This window comes from Apiospora phragmitis (genome assembly GCF_038363925.1).
Source record: "Apiospora phragmitis strain CBS 135458 chromosome Unknown utg000003l:1.0-2676785.0:1.0-2680665.0, whole genome shotgun sequence".
Lineage (NCBI taxonomy): Eukaryota > Fungi > Ascomycota > Sordariomycetes > Amphisphaeriales > Apiosporaceae > Apiospora > Apiospora phragmitis.
This window is the reverse complement of record NW_027117401.1, coordinates 1669756-1690014: the sequence shown is the minus strand read 5'-3', so window position 1 is coordinate 1690014 and position 20259 is coordinate 1669756. Positions and strand designations below refer to the sequence as shown.

The 20259-nt window shown below is 55.7% G+C and overlaps 9 protein-coding genes across 9 annotated transcripts; 5 read left to right on the top strand and 4 right to left on the bottom strand.

Moving 5' to 3' along the window:
• Positions 1-352: 352 nt before the first annotated feature.
• Positions 353-2631, top strand: PG994_002881 (uncharacterized protein; the record flags this gene model as incomplete). Its single annotated transcript, XM_066854290.1, has 3 exons — positions 353-364; positions 407-780; positions 906-2631. 3 exons carry the CDS (start codon positions 353-355, stop codon positions 2629-2631), a joined length of 2112 nt encoding a protein of 703 aa, XP_066720145.1.
• A 686-nt stretch (positions 2632-3317) lies between these two features.
• On the top strand, positions 3318-4218 carry PG994_002880 (haloacid dehalogenase; the record flags this gene model as incomplete). The annotated part of the gene is made up of 3 exons (XM_066854289.1): positions 3318-3483; positions 3596-3864; positions 3916-4218. 3 exons carry the CDS (start codon positions 3318-3320, stop codon positions 4216-4218), a joined length of 738 nt encoding a protein of 245 aa, XP_066720144.1.
• Positions 4219-6467: 2249 nt separating this feature from the next.
• Positions 6468-7772, top strand: PG994_002879 (uncharacterized protein; the record flags this gene model as incomplete). Its single annotated transcript, XM_066854288.1, has 3 exons — positions 6468-6576; positions 6656-7005; positions 7095-7772. 3 exons carry the CDS (start codon positions 6468-6470, stop codon positions 7770-7772), a joined length of 1137 nt encoding a protein of 378 aa, XP_066720143.1.
• Positions 7773-8814: 1042 nt separating this feature from the next.
• PG994_002878 (uncharacterized protein) lies at positions 8815-9561 on the bottom strand (the record flags this gene model as incomplete). Its single annotated transcript, XM_066854287.1, has 2 exons — positions 8815-9246; positions 9355-9561. 2 exons carry the CDS (start codon positions 9559-9561, stop codon positions 8815-8817), a joined length of 639 nt encoding a protein of 212 aa, XP_066720142.1.
• Positions 9562-10215: 654 nt separating this feature from the next.
• Positions 10216-12249, bottom strand: PG994_002877 (uncharacterized protein; the record flags this gene model as incomplete). The annotated part of the gene is made up of 2 exons (XM_066854286.1): positions 10216-11915; positions 12228-12249. The coding sequence occupies 2 exons, from the start codon at positions 12247-12249 to the stop codon at positions 10216-10218; spliced, it is 1722 nt and encodes a 573-aa protein (XP_066720141.1).
• A 322-nt stretch (positions 12250-12571) lies between these two features.
• PG994_002876 (uncharacterized protein) lies at positions 12572-13582 on the bottom strand (the record flags this gene model as incomplete). The annotated part of the gene is made up of 1 exon (XM_066854285.1): positions 12572-13582. One exon carries the CDS (start codon positions 13580-13582, stop codon positions 12572-12574), a length of 1011 nt encoding a protein of 336 aa, XP_066720140.1.
• Positions 13583-14500: 918 nt separating this feature from the next.
• Positions 14501-15724, top strand: PG994_002875 (NAD(P)-binding protein; the record flags this gene model as incomplete). The annotated part of the gene is made up of 4 exons (XM_066854284.1): positions 14501-14579; positions 14632-14781; positions 14836-15163; positions 15265-15724. The coding sequence occupies 4 exons, from the start codon at positions 14501-14503 to the stop codon at positions 15722-15724; spliced, it is 1017 nt and encodes a 338-aa protein (XP_066720139.1).
• Positions 15725-16494: 770 nt separating this feature from the next.
• PG994_002874 (acyl-CoA N-acyltransferase) lies at positions 16495-17829 on the top strand (the record flags this gene model as incomplete). The annotated part of the gene is made up of 1 exon (XM_066854283.1): positions 16495-17829. The coding sequence occupies one exon, from the start codon at positions 16495-16497 to the stop codon at positions 17827-17829; it is 1335 nt and encodes a 444-aa protein (XP_066720138.1).
• A 391-nt stretch (positions 17830-18220) lies between these two features.
• Positions 18221-20070, bottom strand: PG994_002873 (maltose permease MAL61; the record flags this gene model as incomplete). The annotated part of the gene is made up of 3 exons (XM_066854282.1): positions 18221-18439; positions 18523-18613; positions 18677-20070. The coding sequence occupies 3 exons, from the start codon at positions 20068-20070 to the stop codon at positions 18221-18223; spliced, it is 1704 nt and encodes a 567-aa protein (XP_066720137.1).
• Between the last annotated feature and the right edge of the window lie 189 nt (positions 20071-20259).

The window sequence follows — 20259 nt, the reverse complement described above, 5'->3', positions numbered from 1 at the left end:
GACTTGGCGATTGGTTCGCATTCTTTGCTTTTCCCTCCCGCCTGTCGCCTTTGCTGGTGCTCGTGGTCTTCTCCGCATGCCTGGGTCGTCTTACAATATCTCTCTCACTCAAGAGCTTCAGCCAAGATCATCATAACCCGCCCACCGGGCACGCGAGCCTCAATTGACCGACGTATTGCCATTTGGCAACGTCATCAGTCGCGACGGTACTGACTCTCTCTAATCCGAACTACTATCTACATATCAGCCAGATACTGCGACCAGACTGAGAAAGCCCACGATTCTTAGGGTATATTAAGATATATCAAGTCTGAGCTTGGCGGCAGCCCCTCATCCACTGAAGTGATAAGCCATGACCGACTCGGTGAAACACAAAACCAATGACTGAACCACTTATCAGATCCAGGCCATGGCGGTTCGGAACCACAGGCCAGCCGGCGTCTTCCTAGCTGAGCCGGTTCCCATTCACACTGCACCATCAAAGCTATTTGACGTCAGCGTCAAGCTCAAAGCATCGCCCAGGAGCCACCCAACAGCCGCACTTGACCCCAAGCCTCGTGAGGACTTGGGATCTCGGCCATCAGCTAAATGTTCTCCGGAATCCAACCGGAGCTTACTTGTACCAAAGCGCAACAGTTCGCAGAGTGGTAGCTCCAGCAACCACAGTGATCGGAGCAGCTCGCCAGAGCGGTCTGAGACGGGCAGTACTCCCCGGACCTCCCAGAACCGTACGAATAGAGTGAAGAAGAAACGCGCCAGTAAGCCCAAGGTCAAGACTGGGTAAGCATCTTTGAACTATTCGTTGGTTATTGCCAAATACTGACCCGATACCTTGGAGGACGAGGCCGTGGCTTTCTCCATGTCACCTCTCGTCCACACCGAGGGCCTTTATACAGATGCATTAGCTGCAAGAAGAGACACGTGAAATGTGATGAGGGCAAACCTGGATGCGCCAAATGCGAAAGTGTTGGCCTTGTATGCGAAGGCTATGCGCTCCCCAAGGCGCCGAAGCAGGCAGTCCCGCCCAGCCGCCAACTGTTACCTCGTGTTGCCCAGGCAGGTCTTGCCTCAAAGGCTGCCGCACTGTTACGTTCCACGACAGATGTCCGGCCAAAGTTGCCAATGCAGCTTGGCTTGGGCTTCGATGCCAGCGGTGATGATGGCTGGTACATGACGCTGTTCAGGGAACGTGTTGCCAACGACTTATCTCCAGGCAAAGGCCCAAACTCCAATTTCTGGATCCGGTCGTCCTTCCGGGACGGCATGACGATGAAAGCCATCCGACATTCCATACTGGGTATTGGTGCTTATTCTCGCGCCCTCATTGACCTAAAGTCCGATTATCCTTGGATCAAGACGGCAGACCGGCCCTGGTGGCCCAGCTCGATCCATAATCGACATCACCAGGCCGCCCTCGACCACCATATTAAAGCCATATCATACTTGCAACAGGACATAAGAAACAACAACATCGACGACAGAATGGCCATGGCTGCGAATCTACTCCTTATCGTCTTTGAAAACATGCGGGGGAACTACCATGTGGCGGGGAACCTAGTGAGGTCAGGGATCAAAGTTTTGAACCGGATGGGCCAAAGGGGGTCGCATGTGTTCAAATGGAAACCACCGGAAGCATTCGAACCTAACGAGGCCTATGAAGAGCTAGATGAGATGGCTTACATCTTCTCGCGGCATTCCATTGCGACGGTCAATGTGCCATTTCCACATGGCAAGTCGGCCTATCACTTGCTTCTGAACGGTGACTCGCCCACCTCGGACGACGAAGAGAACTTCCCGGTCTGCTGCCTAAGTGAAGACACAACACCCCACTCCTGCGTCGAAGCCAGGGCTATATGGGATCGGATACTCCACTCCCTTGCTGGCTTCTATGCCAAAGCTCTCTGGATCAATCTCCACCAAGACTTCTGCGTGGACAAGGACGGGTTGGCGTGGGAGCAAGCACTATACCTGACCCGGCTGCAGGAGTTCGGCCTCGGCCTGAGCACCCTCGTAGCGACGGAGCGCAACGCGCACACGGCGGCGCGCCCGCTGCTGACGTTCCTCACCATCCACCACCTCGTCGCCACCATCTTCACGTCGTGCTGCCTGGACCCGTCCGAGACGGCCTACGACAGCTTCGCCGCCGAGTTCGACATCCTGCTCGCCCACGTTCGCGCCTACCTCGCGATTACCTCGCCGCCGTTCGAGGGCGAGGGCGGCTTCACCAACGATGTCGGCATCCTGCCACTGCTCGCCTTCGTGGCGGCCAAGTGCCGCGTGCGGCACGTGCGGCTGGCTGCTGTCGGGCTGCTGATGGGCCATGGGTGGCGCGAGGGGCCGTGGGACGGCGTGAGCCTGGCGCGCGCCATGGTGGGGTTGATGCACATTGAAGGGCAGCAACAAGAACAACAACCTCAGGCTAGCCAGGAGCAAGGTCAGGGTCTGCGCGACGATTCTTTCGCTGCTGCTGCTGCTACTGATGCTAGGCTTCCGTCGGCGGATATCAGGTACGCCTGGACCAACATGTTCTGGAACTACGAGACACAGGAGATGACTATGGAGTACACGAAGCTTCTGCCGAACATCAACGGCGGGCTTGACAAGAAGGCATTGATGGTTTCGGGAAAGTGATTAGACGTCTTAGCCGGAGTATCGGGGGGTAAGAAAGAGTACATAGTGTTTAACAGGATTTGTGAACATAGAACGAAAAGGAGGAATGCCGAGGGTAATGTTTTGCCGGCTAGGAAGCTGGAGCTTTCCGGTATTCTGTCAAACTTCACCATACATATGCTATTTGAGGAATTACATGTATCTATCTACCAACCTCTGTAACAGATAATGCCTAGTATTCGAACACTTATTGGGTATGACGTATCTCTACAACACCTTGAATGAAAAGAATAAGACAGCCACGTACAGCTGCAGACCTATTCTCTTGTCGTAACACAGTCTGCTGATACAGGGGAATGTAGGAAAAACATCGGCATCTCCCGCAAGGTCTACTTGCGTGTGTCGCATGGGGAAGTTGCGTGTCATGGGTCCTCTTTCTTAGCTAGGAGGCATGAAGCGGTAAGACAAAGGGAGAACGATGGATTACGGGGAAACCAACATGGGCGCGCCCTTATGTCGACATCTCCAATTACGTTCGTAAACGCAAGCAAGACTACCTACTTTGTAATTGACTACAGGTAAAGGAGCTCATAGGGTGATTATATAATGGCGTTGCGGAAGGCCCATCCAGAATGAGAAGAATTATCTGTCATCATTCAGCTCAAGCAGCAGAGCAGACAGGGTGAAAGGAGACCAAAACGGCGACAATGCAGCAGAGACCCGAGGCATACGTCTTCGACGTCTACGGCACTGTGGTCAACTGGCGCCACAGCCTGGCCAAGGGGCTGGAAGCGTCGGCCCGGAAGGTTATCGAGGAACCGTCGTCCGGCGTTGATGAGGCGATCCTGACGAGGGCGAAGGATATGACCTTCAGTGACTGAGAGTGGTTCGCTTTCCAATGGTTCGTGTCGCCTACATTGACTTGCACATAAGCCTTTTTGTCTTTTCTGCTGAGGTCATTTCATTGATACTTACCTAGGTCTAGGTACCAGAGATACATCCACTCCGATGCGCGGCCCAAGGAAGGCAATGGGGAGGCGGGAAAGGCCACGTTCATTTTCCCAGGAGGAGCTACACCAGCGCAACCTCGAGACTTTGATTTCGGAGTTCAAACTGGACGGCCTCTGGACAACACCAGAGCAAACCGACCAGCTCGTCCATCTCTGGCACGAGCTCGACGCCTGGCCCGACTCGGCCGCGGCCATCGCCCGCTTCGCCCAACTAGGTCCCGTCACGGCGCTGTCCGACGGGTCCGTCGCGCTGCTCACGTCATGAAACGCGCGGAACGCGCTGGGGTTCGCCAAGATCTGGGGGTCCGACACCTGCATGGCGTATAAACCCGACCCGAGCGTCTACCTGGGCGCGGTCCGGAAGCTAGGGTTCGAGCCGGCGGATGTCGCGCTCGTGGCCGCGCACCTGGGCGATTTGTGGGGGGCCAAGCAGTGCGGGCTGCGGGCACTCTATATCGAGAGGCCGTTCGAGGAGCGGTATACCGAGGGCGAGGTCGAGGAGGCGCGGTGCGCGGGGTGGGTGGATATGTGGGTTGCTTACGAGGCTGGCAGTGGGCTTCTCGGGGTTGTGGAGTGGTTGGAGGCGATGGGGGAGTGAAGGTAGAGAAGAAGAAAGGAGGAAGCTGGGAGGAAGGAACCAATGATGCCGGGGGGAGGCTGAGGATTTACTGATGATATCTTGCCCCACGTGGTGTGCGCACAGTATTATTAGTCTTTCCCCGACGGGCTTTCGTGATGAAAGCGGTCAAAGGTTCCCGGATATGGAGCAAGATCGCTTCAAAAGGACTTCGTGCGAGGAGAACATCAGAAACTCCAGGTGTTGTTGTGACTTTACATTTATTACACTCGTTCCATCGCTATTATTAGACTGACACTCGACCAGCAAGATTAGGTTCACGAGAATGGCCCGGGAGGAAGGGGCATCGATCCCGTGGTCTACCCAAGTGAATGTCGTTAGGCTCTTCATGTTGTTTGCCAGTAGGGCCGATGAAGAAAAATTCAGTTCGTGGTGACACGATTTCTTACACGCAAGCCATGCTGTTCTCTACCAGGCGAGGTTAGTTGGTCAAAGGAGGAGGGGGGAGGCAGGGGGGTTAAGCCAAGTTGAGGCCTCCGGGCGGTGCTCCGTCGCCGACATGCGGCCGTCGGCCAGACTACTGGTGAATATTTCCACGTGGAAGAAGTAATCAGGCTCTCGATAGTCAGCCCAAGGGTGGTCGTAATCCGGGGTAGCGGTTGGCGGCTTTTTAGTGTTGGACGCCCTTTATCCCACTGTCCTACAGGTAGGCCTGCGCGGCTGCGCCTCCATTTACACCCTGAGATTGTGAAACCCTGCCTCGCCTAACCCAGAGATCATGGTGATGATTCATGAACTCTACTGCCAAGTGAGCCTGCCAGAACCCCAGTCACTCAAGGAAACCAGACGCAGCTGGGGCCGCGTTAACACACAGCGTGATACCGCGCCTCTTTATTCGCCCCGGAAGATAGCAAATACTTGCAGTTTCAAGTTTCAACCCAGACATGATAGTGTCAATCTGAACTTGCAGTAGCACCTGCCGTCAGTGCCGTGCATGTGCAGCAGCTCCCTTTGGCGAAACCTTACTTGGAGGACGTACGTACTTGTTCGGCCCTATTACTAAGTCACTCTATTTGACCCTCCAGAGAGATTAATTAAGTCACTTTGATACTATGTTAGCTATCACGTGTGCAGTATTCAGTAACAAGCACTTCTGAGTGTATACTTCGTTTTCTAGGGCGTTGATTGGAACTCGTGAAGTAATACTGAAGGTTACTTCGTGTCACTTAAGTAGAAAGCTGTTTAGCGTGTGATGCCAGAAACCCCAGATGCCTGTGCAGATTCCCGCGTGGCCAATTGCGGGGGCCTTGTTCAGCACTGACAGCGCTGAAGAAACGGCCATGTCTTAACCGCCAAACGTTGGGCTGAGCAAGCACTGCTTGGCAAAGTCGTGACGACATCGACTCTCAATATCAGAACCATCAGCTCCTGGATTGGGCAAAGACAACATGCAGTGTTCGTATATACCGTCCATCGAAACCATTTCATGCCTCAATTCCGGGTCTTTCTTTTCTTGCTTGATGGTAGGTGGGTAGGTCGTAGAACCGTAGGAGCAGGATTAACAAGGTGAAGGAATCCCACGACCACGGCCAGCGACGATGGCCGACCAATGAAGAACCTGCCAGCTGACTGCCCGTTGATCGGCCATCCGTCGTCGTGGTATTCGACTCTGGCTCGTGCTCGATGGCATCTTCATTCTACCACTCACCACATCGCCGTCGTCTGAACCAGTAAAGCCTTAAATCCTTAGTAATCCATACAACGCCCGTGATTCTTTCCTAAACAAACGCAAAGCAGGTTTGAACGAGTACGTCGTTTCGGCAATTGCGACCTGCCTGTGACACACAGACATGGGCCAAGGAAGCTTCAGAGCTAAACAGAGTTCTTGGCCGGGTGATCGGCCCTGAGCCAGTTCGTCGGTTGGGCGAGAGACCCAAACGACACATGGATGGGCCACGATATGTTGGCCAAACCGCCGATTGGGTTACTCGCGGGAAACAGGGGGGTTGAGAGGAATATCTTACCAGGTATGCTGGTCGACATCATGACTTTCACTTTGTCTAGCTGCGCCTCCCCTCCGAAGCTGGGACTGTGACTGATGATATGATCCGGGCTTTCCAGCATGCCTCGAGTGCTTAAAAGCACTCGGTATCCCAAGAGAGTCCCAAGGAAGTTTGTATCATCGCATCAAGCCCTAGTGTCCTAAACTGAGAGCAAACTGAGAGCTAACCAACAACTCCCACACCCTCTCTCCAAAAGACAGTTAAAACATGCACCTGAAGCAATTCTCTCTCAGCCTGGCGCTGGCCAGTGCCGTGACGGCCCAGTCCCTGACTGATGCCCTGAACTCCCAGAACTCCAGCTTGTCGGTCCTTAACAGTAAGCTCACAGTCCTCCCTCGACGACGATACGTCCCGCGAGACTTCTTGCTCAGCCACTGACTCACAATGCGTATTAGGTCTGCTGGCCGCGAACCCGGACATCCTGAACGCGCTGAACAATGCCCAGAACGTGACGCTCCTCGCGCCCAACAACGACGCGCTGAACGGCGTCATCAACGGTTCCGTCAACACCTACGGGGGCTCCGTCAAGGACTCGAGCTGGGTCGCGAACCTGCTCAACTACCATGTGATCAAGGGGGCGTACCAGTCGTCAGCCTTCTCGGACAAGCCCGTGTTCCCCCACACGCTGCTGAACAACCAGACGTACACCAACGTCACCGACGGTCAGGTCGTCCAGGTGCAGAAGAAGGACGGCAAGGTCGTGGCCTACAGCGGGCTCAAATACTACTCCACTGTCAAGACCGCCGTAAGTTCCCCCCATGATGTTGTTCCCTCCTCCCACGCAAATTCCGCAAGACCACAGAGGTGGATTGACTGACCTGTGTACCGTATTAGGATGTGAACTATACGGGCGGTGTGATTCACATCATTGACCGCGTGCTCATCATTCCCCAGAACGACACGGCTACGATGACCAACTCCAACCTGACGGCCTTGTCAGGTGCCGTCAAGGCAGCCAACCTGGGCCCGCAGCTTGACGGCATGAAGGACGTGACCATATTTGCCCCTGATAACGATGCTTTTGTTTCCATCAGCAGCCTGCTCGCCAACATGTCATCGCAGGACGTAGGCAAGATTCTGGGCTACCACATCGTCCCCGGCACCGTGGCCTACAGCAGCAATCTGAAGAACGAAACTATCAAGGCGTCGGACGGCACTGACCTGAAGATTACAGTTGAGAACGATGGTGCCGTCTTCGTCAACGCAGCCCGCGTGACCGTCCCCGACATCCTCGTCGGCAACGGCGTCGTCCACGTCATGAACCAGGTCCTGAACCCCGACAACACCTCGCAGGCGCCCGACCCATCCGCCACCAACGCGCCCCCTCCGGCCTACAACGGCGGCTCCTCCACCAGCGGCGGCGTGCCTTTCACCAGCGATGTCCCGACCCCTACCGACACGAGCCCGGCCGCGACTTCGGAGGGTAGCAACCTGAACGCTGCGCCCATGAGGACTGGCGCTGTCGGTGCTGCCGCCTTGTTTGGCGGTGCTGCTCTCCTCATCAACTGGTAATCACCAAAGGCCCGTTTTTGAGATTTTTCCCATGTTCCTCGTCGCCAAACGTCAAATTCAGACCTTCTGCTTGTTGCTATTGGTGTCTGTCATTTGGAGCGTGTGGCTGCTTCATAAAAATTATCGTCATCATTACATTCATCGGCGGACAGCTTCGTTCGCTGTTCGCTTCGTTTGAGTAATTTAAGCATTATAGTGTGGGGGATTGGGTTTTCTTTCGGGCTTGCTTTCGTAACTGCTCCGTTGTAGCCGCGTTAATAATTGATACCTTCCTTTTCTAGGTATTGGCTATAATTGAAAAAGTGATGTAGGCAGGCGAGATAGATTTCTTCCAATGGAGACATCTTGGTTGGTGTGTAGGTCAAGTTAGCCATCTGTATCGAGGATATTCGCGCAAAGGGAGAAAGAAACACCCACTATTCATACCTTGAAGAAGAATAATTATGATTCGCGATGAGAAGGATATGTTAGGACTGAGAAGTGGTTATCAGATAAGAATCCGGAATTTGTGGTGCAGGATGTTGAAGGGGGAAGGAGCCTACAGGGGATTGGGCCAGGTGCCATCCGCTGAGGCTGGGCTTGTGATCTTTAGAGCCCGGCTATTGTAGACAGAAATACACACAGTTAAGCAAGCAACTCGGGGATTATTCCGTCCTATTCCTCGTTATCCCAGTGTCTCAAGGGGGATGGATTCACTAATTATTCGAGGAATTGCCTTTATTCCCTCCTGAGACATCCCGTTTATTCCAAAAGAGTAATACTAACGCCGAGAGTCGGTAGCCAACATCCTATCAGCACTCAACCGTGCATTCTCGCTGATTTTGGGATGGATCATGAGCGACGAAAACATTCTATACGTTCAATGTGTTTTTTAACCATTTAATTGATGGGCTTTAGTGCTGTACTAATAAACGTCAATCTCATGACAGTCGTAGTTCTCACAGCTATGCGGGAGCTCTGCATCCCTCTCCTGACCAATTTCATAATCGCCCGGCAGCAGCAAACCTCACAACATACGCATGGAATGTATGATCAGCCCACACTAGATCCGGAGCGACTCGGACGCGCGCCACTGCAGGATCTCGGCCTCGGTGATGAAGCGCAGCTTGTTGATCGACGCGGGCTGACCCGTGACGGCGCCCTTGGCGATCTCCGTCATGCGGCCGACGAGGGTCATGTCGGTGAGGCAGTAGGAAACCGAGTCCGTCTTGACGCGGATGATGCCGATGCGGGGGTCGTTCTCTGAACCGTCGTGCTTGCCGTCGCCCAGGTTGCCCAGCCAAGCCTTGAGCGCGGGGCTGTAGTACTTCTTGACGACGCTGCGGTCCGTCTCGATCGACGCGTCGCCCGCGAACGACGCCCACTGCCCGGAGCTGTCCACGAAGGAGATGTTGGTGTGCGAGTCCTTGGCCAGCTCGTCCGTCTTGTGCGACTCGGTGTTGGTGGTGAAGAGGAGGTCCAGGCCGCCGGTCTCCTGTGGGTTGGGCGAAACGTTTGTCAGTTCTCATAGCTGCAGAGAGGGGGTAAGGGAAATGTGAAGTGATATATGGAGGAGGTGCAATCAAATCAGTTGGTCACATACCTGGCCGGCCACAGCCATGCAGCGGGAGCTGAGCTTGCCGTTGGATGTGTCACGCGTCGTCATCATGCCAAACTTGCAGTTGTTGGCGAACTTGCTCAGCGCCTCGATCTTCTCCTTGAGGGTGACCTTGGGGTCGGCGTTGGCGGCGCCGTAAGGGTCGGCGGGCTTGTCGCCGGTGTTGGTGTTGGAGAAGCCGGAGGAAGACATGGTTCTGAGAATGATACGTTGGTTGTGTTTAAAGAGTCCTTTTGACGATTGGCTCAGTAATGTTCTTCGGAGGGTGAACATGTAATTGTTATTTTTGTATATGGAAGAAAACAGGCTCTGCAGTTCGTCTGATCTGATGAATAGATTTGACGGGAACTAAGTAGTGTTATGTATCAAATGATGGATGCCATCCCATTGAATAGAAGCAGGACCCTAAGGAAGGGAGCCCAGGCACGCCTACTCCGCCGTTACCCCAAGGGTGCTGCCAACTACAAACAATGGCAGCACAATGTCGTCATGCGACATCATAGAACATGCTCAATTGTGCCTGCCCTCACTTCAATTGTCTTAGGGATCGAGTACGGGATCGAGAGCTTGAGCCGCACCTGCCCGATGACGAAAGCACTTTGCATAATTACATTAAGTACATCTGCACAAAAATCCACATGCGACCAAGTGACATTTGCATAAGACCTTCGACCCGCCCTCTTCTTTTTTTTCTCAAAGGTCAAAAGGAAAAGAAGGGATGATCTGGATATCTTGATATTCGATAAGTAGGCTATTATTTGATTGAAGATATTACTGGCTCTGCATTAAATCTTCATATGTTTCAGCGAAAGATTCGATGTTTGTGATTGGAAACTAGAAACCGCTCTAAGCGATCCAGAACCATATCCTCTCGATAAAGTTCCTCGGCACCGGCTCAACCCAAGTAGACTCGAGCCGATCGATCTCGGCCTTGCCGCTCCAGAGGTCCATGTCGGCCACCTTCACCAGCTTGGTGCGCTTGACCAGCTTGTAGCCGATGAACAGGCCCGCGAAGATGGGCATGTCGATGTAGGGCGGCAGGAACGTCTTGGCGCTGAACTTGCCGGGGAAGAAGGCGTCGAACCCGTTGAAGAGGGCGACGACGAGGCAGAACGCGATGGCGAAGTAGGCCAGCCACGGCTGCAGCGGCGAGCGGTAAGGCAGGGACGCGCGCGGGATCCCGTGGTGCTTCAGCCCGGCGTGGAAGCGCAAGTACGTGAAGCTGATGGCGGCCCAGACGAGCAGGGTCGAGACGGCCGAGAGGTTGGAGAACCAGAAGAAGACGTCGGCGCCGCGGTGGTTGACGTTGAGGTAGACGAGGCACGAGAACAAGGTGGTGGCGCCGACGCAGGCGTAGGGCACGCCGAACTTTTCGTACGCGAGGAACTTGGGGGCTTTCCCGTCGAGCGCGGCGGCGTACATGACGCGCGTTGACGCGTAGAAGAAGGAGTTGCCCGCGGACCAGGCCGACGACAGCACGACGGCGTTTATGACGGACGGCAGCGCCGCGATGCCGCCGTTCTGGATCGCGATGACGAAGGGGGACTGCGCGGCGCCCGGGGCGGCGCTGGCGATGGCGTCGAGCAGGCGGTCGTCACGCGACGAGACGCAGAGGCCGACGAGGAAGATGGCCAGGACATAAAACAACAGGATGCGCCAGAAGACGCGCCGGATCGCCTTGGGGATGTTGCGCCGCGGGTTCTCCGTCTCGCCCGACGCGATCACCACCATCTCGCTGCCGCCGTACGCGAAGGTCGCCTGGATGAAGACCTTCCAGAAGGCCAGGAAGCGGCCCAGCGCGCCCAAGGCCAGGTACGTGTTCATAGGGCCCGGGTCGACCCAGTACCGGAAGCCGATGCGGTCGCCCGAGGGCGCGCCGCCCAGCGTGATGACGAGCATCAGGATGATCAGCCCGATGATGGTGGTTAACTTAATCGCGCCGAAGACGAACTCGGCCTCGCCGTAGATGCGCACGGGGAAGCAGTTGACGGCGACCATGGCGAGGAACAGGACGGTGATCCAGACGACGTCGGGGACCGGATTGTTGGGCCAGTAGCCGATAACGACGACCGCGGCCGTCACCTCGATGGGCACGCCGATGGCGAGCTGGTACCAGTAGTTCCAGCCCAGCGTGAAGCCGAGGGCCTCATCGACGTAGCGCGACGCGTAGACGGGCACGGCGCCCGGCAGCGGCAGGTACGCCGCCATCTCGCCCAGGCTGTTGATGACGGCGTACAAATTACAACCCGTCAGCGCGTACGCCAGGAACGTCGAGAGCGGGCCCGCCACCGACAGCATCTGCCCGGACCCCACGAACAGGCCCGTGCCGATGGCGCCCGAGAGCGCCAGGAACTGCACGTGCCGCGACTTGAGCTTGCGCTCCAGCGTGCCGTTGTGCCGCGTCTCATACTGCTGCTGCTGCTGCTCGCGCTTCAGGTCGCTTAGGGTGTCGTCGTTGTTGTTGTTGCCCTGGCGCTGCCCGGCGCGGACGGACGTTATCTCGTCATGGCCGCCGGCATGCTTCTGTTGTTGTTGTGCCTCGAGATCTTTTTCTCCTCGGGTTTGGTGTATGGTTCCATTTTCTTATACTCGGCTCCCTTTTACTCCTATTTTTTTCTCTGAACTCGTATACGTTTCAGTGCTACAATCGTCTACTCATGTTAAGCTAGGAGTAAAATCATGCAAGGGCTGGCCGCAGCGTCGCCCTCGTGGGCATCTGCCAGAGCTGCTTATCTTTCAACACCGCCAACAGGCTCAATGCTACGTATCATCGGCACCCAGTAGCCAAGCCCTGCTCTATCTGGGTTTTGATTCGTCCAGAAGACAGAACGCCCGGTGCCGATCCTGAGACAACTTACTTAGTTCAGTAGGTAGGAACATTGAGGTATCACTGATGAGCGTGCTTCACGTGGGTGAGAGCTTGGCGCTCACTTCCCCGCACTACTACCTGCGGGAGCTGTAGTAGAACCGCCGCGAGGGACTCCAATAAGCTCACGTATTCCTTTTAAATATCCTTCCATGTTGTGGTTATGAATAAGCAATATCATCCGTAACTACCTACCTGCAATCTAGGCCAATAACCACACCACAAGGTCCGCTATCTCGTCCAGACTGTTCAATTGCATCAACCTGAAGCTCACAGACTACCTGTATCAGGTGCCGGGGAAACCAGCTAAAGAGCGTGCAGTCCTTTCTTTATCAATCATGAAGTATGCCACACCCCCGGTGTTTGGAACGTCCACGGTAGCGGGGTGCTACTTGCCACCGTCCGGCTCGAGTATCGTCGACGTCCTTGGAATATGGCCATTACCGCGTGCATGGTGCTTCTATTTCCTCCATTGACCAGATGGTCCGGATCGGCCACATAGTCATGCCAGGTTCGTGCTCCCAACTGTGCAACCTTGTTCTCTTCCAGGCGCCATTCACAAATGGCCATTTCGCTCCGGCGGCCCCCAATCAATGGCAGCTCACCCAGGAGAGCCCAGGCGCAGGCTGAGGGCCCCCGCAGCGTGTAACGGTCCTCGCCCTCGGAGGGATCTCCGAAGCATATCTCGTGACGCTGGATGCCCACGCAGAGGTGCTGGAAAGTGGTGCAGCTGCTGAACAAGGTCCGCCTCCAGCGCCGCTCGGCGTCTACTCGGGAGTAGATAGTGTGCTCGAGAACCAGGTCCGGCACGCCCACTTGGCCATCGAAGGCCGGCAAGCGAACCGTTATACCCACTTTGTCTCGGTGCTGGAAGCTGCGCTGGGCCAGGACGAGGTTTCGGACCTGTTTGCAGGCCCTGTCAGGAAGGACTTCCGCCATGGGACGAACGTCTGCTGCTTCAGACGGCATCTTCGCATAGTGCATTGTGAAATCCAAGCCTGTGATGAACGTGTCATAGGTCGGATTGAGGTACACGGTACCTCGTCGTCTGTACGAATGAATCTGGATAAAGCAATTGTACTCCGGTTGCCACTGGACCTCTTGGTTGATCGTGTTGAGATTTATGTAGTGTTTGGTCATAGGGACTAGCGGTACATCCCTCACTTGGAGAGCCACTGTATAGAACCGTCGGGCTTGGGTTCGGGATAGTGCGGTAGTCGAGAGAAATGGGCTGTTCAAGTGTCGCAGGGGGATGACGTGATCGTCGCTGTGTAGCAGCACAACACGGTCTTGGGATTCGGCCAGCAATGCGTACTGCCAAACCTCGATCTGTAGCTCTGTGGGCATTTCAGAGAATTTAACGAACGCCATTGCTAACAATTGGTAAGCGTTTCTCAGAAGAAGTGCCTGCGCGATCTGTTGCTGTGAAAACGGTGTATCGAGTTGGGATTGGGGGATCACTGTGAAGGAGGTCGCTACTCCAGAGGTGATGTGACGATGGACAAATGGTGAATGTACAGGAAAGACCACCTCCTCCCCAACCATACCTTTATAATTCGGTGCCAGTAATACAACAAAGGAATCATACCGTGTTCAGATTGTGAAAATTTCTATCTCCGTTTTATAATCCGTGGAACTTCCAAACTTTGAACGGAAGAAACGTACGGAGAAGGTTGATGAACAGCGCCACCATAACAGCAAAGGTTAATACATTATCGCCGCATACGATACCGCAGTATATCAGAGCTCTTACTAAAATTGAACGCATTAATGAGCGTACATGCTTAATTTTACTATCCGTGAGCCCCGGCGAAAGGGGCATCATGATCCATCCTTACGGCAGGTGGAATAGAAGGGTGTGAAGAAAGCGAGGCCAGGCTATTCTCAAAGGTTAGGGATTATGTAAGAAGATATGTATTCTCATTTTGAGACGGCACCGAAAATAAATCCTTGGCCATTCAACTATGCCATATACTCAGAATTGCATCGTGCAAAATATCATCCGCTACACTTCGCTTTAGACTCAGGCGGGATTGAATACTGGAAGACGGAACGTGACGTTTTGTTTCGAAGGATGGGTCTCCTTTCGGAACTTCTCCCCGGCTCGGTCGCCGACCTTTCCTCCTTATCACCGAACCCCGCTCAAGAGTCAAGCCTACCGAAAGGAGTGATCAGTAGTGGAGGTAGTCAGGCCGCCATACATATAAGACAGCGTATCACCCATCCCCAAACCGTCCAACCGATTTCTGTAGTCATACTAGAATCATGGCGTCTTCGTCTCCGTCGGACGGAGCTGGCAAGACGCCAGCGGTGGTGGGCTGGATCGGGTTGGGCAGCATAGGAAGTGCAATGGCGAAGAACATCCAGAAACATCTCACTGCGACTGGGGGGACCAGGCGCCATTGCGCGTGTACAATCGCATCCCATCACGCTGCGCGGCATTGGAGGAGCTGGGGGCCAAGAAGTGCGAGTCCATTGCCGAACTGGCACGCGACGGCGACATCGTGTTCATATCGATGAGCCCGTCAGTTACGAGTCTCCTGAGGGTTGAGAGCAAAAGAAGTCGGGAAAACTAACCGAATTCACTCGAACTTACTCAGTCAAACGCCGACGATGCGGTCCTTCTATCGCAGAGCAGATCGTCCATTCTGGCGACGTGAAGGGCAAGGTGATTGTGGACACGACGACTGTCCATCCCGACACGACGCAGGCCGTGGCCGCAACACTTGCATCCAAGGGGGCCCACTTTGCTGCCATGCCCGTCTTCGAGGCCACACCTGTCGCGGAAGCTGGGCAGCTGTTGGCCGGGTTCGCTGGGTCTGATGCTGCCTTGGATGCCGTGTCCCCCTTGCTCAAAGGTGTGCTGGCGCGGGAGGTGCTGGTCGTCGGGCAAGAACCAGAGAAAGCCAGTCTTCTAAAGACAACCGGGTAAGTTTGCGTTTTTCTCGATAGCCTGAGCCCCGCCCGGAATATATATAAGTATATTTCTAAAAGACACTAATTGCATTCCTGACTGACGAGCTGGGCAGGAATGTGCTCATGGCGTCGTTGATGCAAATCATTGCAGAAGCGCACGTTTTCGCCGCCAAGACGGGACTGCCGGAAGCCACCCTGGAACGTCTTCTGGAGCTCAATTTTGGGCCAGTGATGCACTCGGACTCAACCCGCATGACGACGGGCGTCTATTGTCCCGGACCAGGCCAGAAGCCGTGGTCCGACCTGCAGTTGGCGATGAAGGACGTGGGCCAAGGGGTTGGGATTGCGGAACGGCAGGGCGTCAGCTTGCGGATTGGGCAGAGGGCTCTGGAGAACTTGAAGAAGGCTAACGAATGGAGGGAGAGTTCGCAGGGTGGTGGGAGAAGCCTGGACTCAAGTAGCGTCTTTGGGGTGGTGAGGCAGGAGAGTGGGCTCGGGTTCGAAACTGAGTTCGTCAAGGCACGGGATGGAGATGGTGCTGCAACTGCCGACTCCGAGTCTAATAATAGATAGCTCGACGAAGCTGGATTGAGCCTGGCAAAGGATCCAATTGATATATCGGAATATATGTATATCATTGTCACTTCTTCTCCGTCTGTCAGTCCGTATCGATTGCAGATGGCAGTCCGCAGATTTGGATGCATAGGACCCCCCATCCCGTCGACGGGCGAATTATGATGGATCGGTGATTCGGAGCTTTACTTTGACATGGGCTGAGATGTTGACGTTGGTGTGAGTGGCTTGCAGCTCTACGCAAGCTCTAAAATGCGCCATCGGACCATTAACAGCTCTCTACCTTACGTAGCCCCTCGGCATGAGGTACTGATTACACTGGTCGATGGAACATTAGGAATGCCCAGTGAGCACACGCGTACCTAAGCTGCGTGCCTCCTCCCTCTCCCCCAGAGCTCTTCCTTCTTACCTCACGTGTGTCCAACGAAAGCAATGCGGGGTCTTCTCAACTGAAGTCCGTCCGTCCAATTGATCTGATCTACACATCCATCTTTTTGATCACGAGGGGTCGCTCTTCATCCGATATCAGCCTCATCAATTGAGTCGGAAATATATATCCCTAAGAATTAAACTTTCGTCCTCTTTCATTTGATTTGACTATATTCTTCTTTTCTTCATATCTTGGCAGCCCATTTGCATAGGTATCTATCCCCTTATTAGAAAGTGAGAGAGAGAGAGGACAGGAAAGTTCAGAGAGAAAGAAGCAAGCACGCTCGCTGACTTACTGTACCTACTTTACTCTACTACGGACACGGACAAAAAGAAAGAAGATGGCGTCTCACCCCGCCATATCCGCGACCTCCTTCCCCGCCCTGTCGTCGCTGACCTACGAGCAGCTGCAGCAGCTCTACGTCAAGAACAAGGCCGAACTGACCAAGCACGTCAACGAGGCCGTCGGCGTCGAGGAGAAGTTCTACGGCGGCCACGACTGGTTCGTGCGCTGGTGGGAGTCGCCGCCGCCGCACGTCCTGCAGCAGCGCCAGCAGCATCAGGGCTCTACCAACAACAACAGCAGTAGTAATAGTGGCGGCGGCGGCGGCAGCGGTGCTGCCATCACCAACTTGGCCAGCAGCAACCTGGCCCAAGACCACAACGGGCTCGAGCACCAGATCATCCCGGCCTCGGAGCTGTCCGAGGCCATCAACATGGTCAAGAACCGCTTCCGCCGCCGCCTCCAGCGCTTCAACTGGGTCACGGGCCCCCACCGCCAGCCCGACCTCGAGCGCGCCCTCGAGAGCTCCGGCTTCTCGTGCCAGGAAGAGGAGCCCGTCATGTGTGCGGACCTGACCGCCACCAACACCGCCATCGCCACCCCCGCTGCCAGCCTCGATGGCAGTATAGGTTCATCTTCTTCTTCGTCGCAGCCGCCGCTGGCCGATCTATCGGCCGCCGTCGCCACGGCCACCCACAGCATGCGCCGCCACCAGCCGCACCGTCAACCGCACCACCCGCCACCATCGCCGGCGCAGCTCCCAGGCCTGCCCGCGGGCGTCGTCATCGAGTCTACGAGCTCGCTTGGCATCGTCGGCTGGGTCAGCGCGTGGGCGCACGGCGCGCCCGAGTGCGACGTGCTGCACTGGACCAAGGTGTACGCGCGCGTCGCGACATCGGTGTACCGGGACCAGTTCCGCATGTTCGCGGCGCGGCTGCGGGGCGGCGAGTACATCGGGACGGGCTACCTGCACTGCCACTCGGGCATCGCGTCGATCCACTCGCTGTTCGTGCACCCGGCGCACCGGCGCCGGGGCATCGGCAAGGCGCTCGCCGCGTACGCCATGCAGGACGCGCGCGCATTGGGGTACCAGGTGGCGACGCTGACGGCGACGGGACCCGCCATGGGATTGCTGACCAAGTTGGGCTTCAAGGAGTTCGGCGCCGTCAAGCTGTACACGTGGTACCCCGTCGTGGTCGACAACAACGCGATGATGGCGGCGCGGGAGACGATGGTGGCGGCGCGGGAGAAGGCCCAGCGGAAGAAGCTGGAGGCGCAGCACCCAGGCGTCAACAGCAAGGAGCGCATGCTCGCCCAGGAGGTGGAGGCGATGGAGAAGATGAAGGAGCTGAGGATCAAAGAGGCCGAGGAGGAAGGCTGGGAGTTGGTGTAGGGTGGGAACATGCATACATGCGATCATGACTTGGCTGGTTTTTCTTTTTCTTGGTCTTTGGGCACGGAATATGGGGGCGAGGGCGACTACGTACGACGCATGATGGAATGAATTGTATGTAAGAGTCGGGGCGTTAACTTTTCAGGATATACTACGTAGGGGTTAGGATGGGAGCAAGATCACCAAGTTCCGGTGTGAATGGGTTTCAAAATGATTGTGCTCAAGAGTGAGAAGATATCTCCTTCTGAGATTATTAGGCTATTTGAATAATTAAAGGGTGTATCTCGTTACATATGGTCGTTCATAGTCATTAAAAACTTCTCTCTCTCTCTCTGTCATGACTCATCCAAGCGTGAATCATCATGATATCAATCAAGCAATCAAGCCCGAATCAGACTTGCTTCTCCATGTGCGTGATAGCAATCTGGTCCCGGTACTTCTGCGCCGTGGCCGGGTCGACATGCTCCTCGAACACGTTGATCTCCGTCGTGGCGAACTTGCGCGCGCTGATGCCCTTCTCGAACAGGAGGTCGAGCTCGGCGAAGGAGCGACCCGTGGGCTCGGGGATGCGGAAGTAGGAGTACACCAGGCACAAGAAGCAGATTCCGGCCTATTAGAGTAGACTCGAGTCAGTCAGGGCTCTGTCGGAAGGGAGATGCGAGAATGAAAGCATGATGGAGATGGAGGACTTACCCAGAAGAAGCCGGCAAAGTTGCTCCAGTTCCAAGCACCAGGGTTAAGCATGTATGGGGTGAGGACACCACAGATGATGGCGACGACGTTGCTGTTTCTCGGGTTAGCTCTTGATCCGCTAGTAGTAGAATGCAGTCCGCATGGAATAACTTACTATAGGATGCGGCCCAGGACGACGGTCTTGATCTGCAGACGGCGTGTGGAAATCTCAGCCACGAGGGAATAGCACACCGTTCCCACGGTCAGCTGGTAGCCCAAAGCCCAGACCAGCATGATACTGCCGGTAGCCATGGAGCTGGCTGTCTTGTCGGGAGCGAGGCCCAGGAAGCCAAGCACCAACAGCATACAGAACAAGAAGGTGAGGCCGTAGAGGTACAGGCTCCGGCGTCCGATGCCGAGCGTGATCAGGGTCCAGGTGCCGAAGACGCCAACGCAGTTGATGGCGTACTGCCCCAGGGCGAAGGCGTACGCCTTGTCGGCGGGCATGCCGGCCTGCTCCAGGAAGTAGGTCGAGTAGTTCGAGAAGGAGTTACCGCTGAGGTTCTGGATGGCCCACGCCATGCACACAATCTCGGTGCGGCGAAGGTCGGTGCCCCGGAAGCAGTCCAGGTAGCTGGCGCCCTTCGTGATCTTGGCTTCCAGCGCGGTCGTGTGGACCATCATGGCCACCGTCTCGTCGGCGTCGAAGTCGGACTCTTGGCGTTTGGTGGTCAAACGGAGTAGTGACCGCTTCGCATCCTCTAGCTTGCCCTTTCGGACCAGCCACCACGGGGACTCGGGCGCGAAGTAGATGCCGATAATCAGCGGGACTGGCCACATCCACTGCAGGGCGTAGGGGATCCGGTAGGCCCACTCATCCGTACGCCAGAGGTTGCCCATGATGACCCCTATTCCGATCTCCTGGCCGATACCCCAGCAGATGTTGATGTACGTGGTCAGGTACCCACGGAGCGCGACGGGGCAGACCTCGGACGCGTACGTGATGGTGATGGTCTGGAAGACGCCCCACGGAATGCCGCACAGGATCTCGGCCACCTGCAGCGCCACGACGTTCTGGGCCGTGAAGAAGATGGCGGTGAAGGCGACGACGAGGCATAGGCAGCCCATGACGGTGTAGCGGTAGCCGAAGCGCTCCGAGGCCCAGCCGTTGACCAGCAGGCCGATGATCTCGCCGACGGTGGCGCCGTTGCTGAGGCCCGACTGCCAGGCGGCCGGAACCTGGTAGGTGCCGTCGGGCAGCCGCTCGCCGTACTTCTGGTTGAACTGCTGGAAGGCGTAGAAGTTGTTGACGAGCGAGACGTCGTAGCCCTCCATGACAATGCAGGTCGAGATGAGCACGCTCCAGGCGATGGCCTTGGGGTAGAGCCGGATGCCCTGCCACAGGCTCATCGAGTGCTCCTTCTCCGTCGCCAGCTTCGCGTCCCGGATCAGGTCGCTCATGGGCCGGACCTCGGAGTCCGAGCACTCCTTCTTCTCGTCCGCGGCGGAGGGGTAGGAGCTGCTGTCCTCTAAGATGGCATCTTGTCTGGAGGGTGTTGATGAAGCCATGGCGGCGTGTATGTCTCGCGTAAACTTTCCCCGCACAGCTTCCGCAGGAGATTCTTGCTCTCGATTAAATGCGACCCGAGTACTTTTTGATGGTACTCTAAACAGATGGGTTTTTTGTCGCCAACCCAACAAGAAAGAGCGAGTTTAATTAATAGGACGAGGTGGGGGTGGTGGTTGTCGCGACTCGTC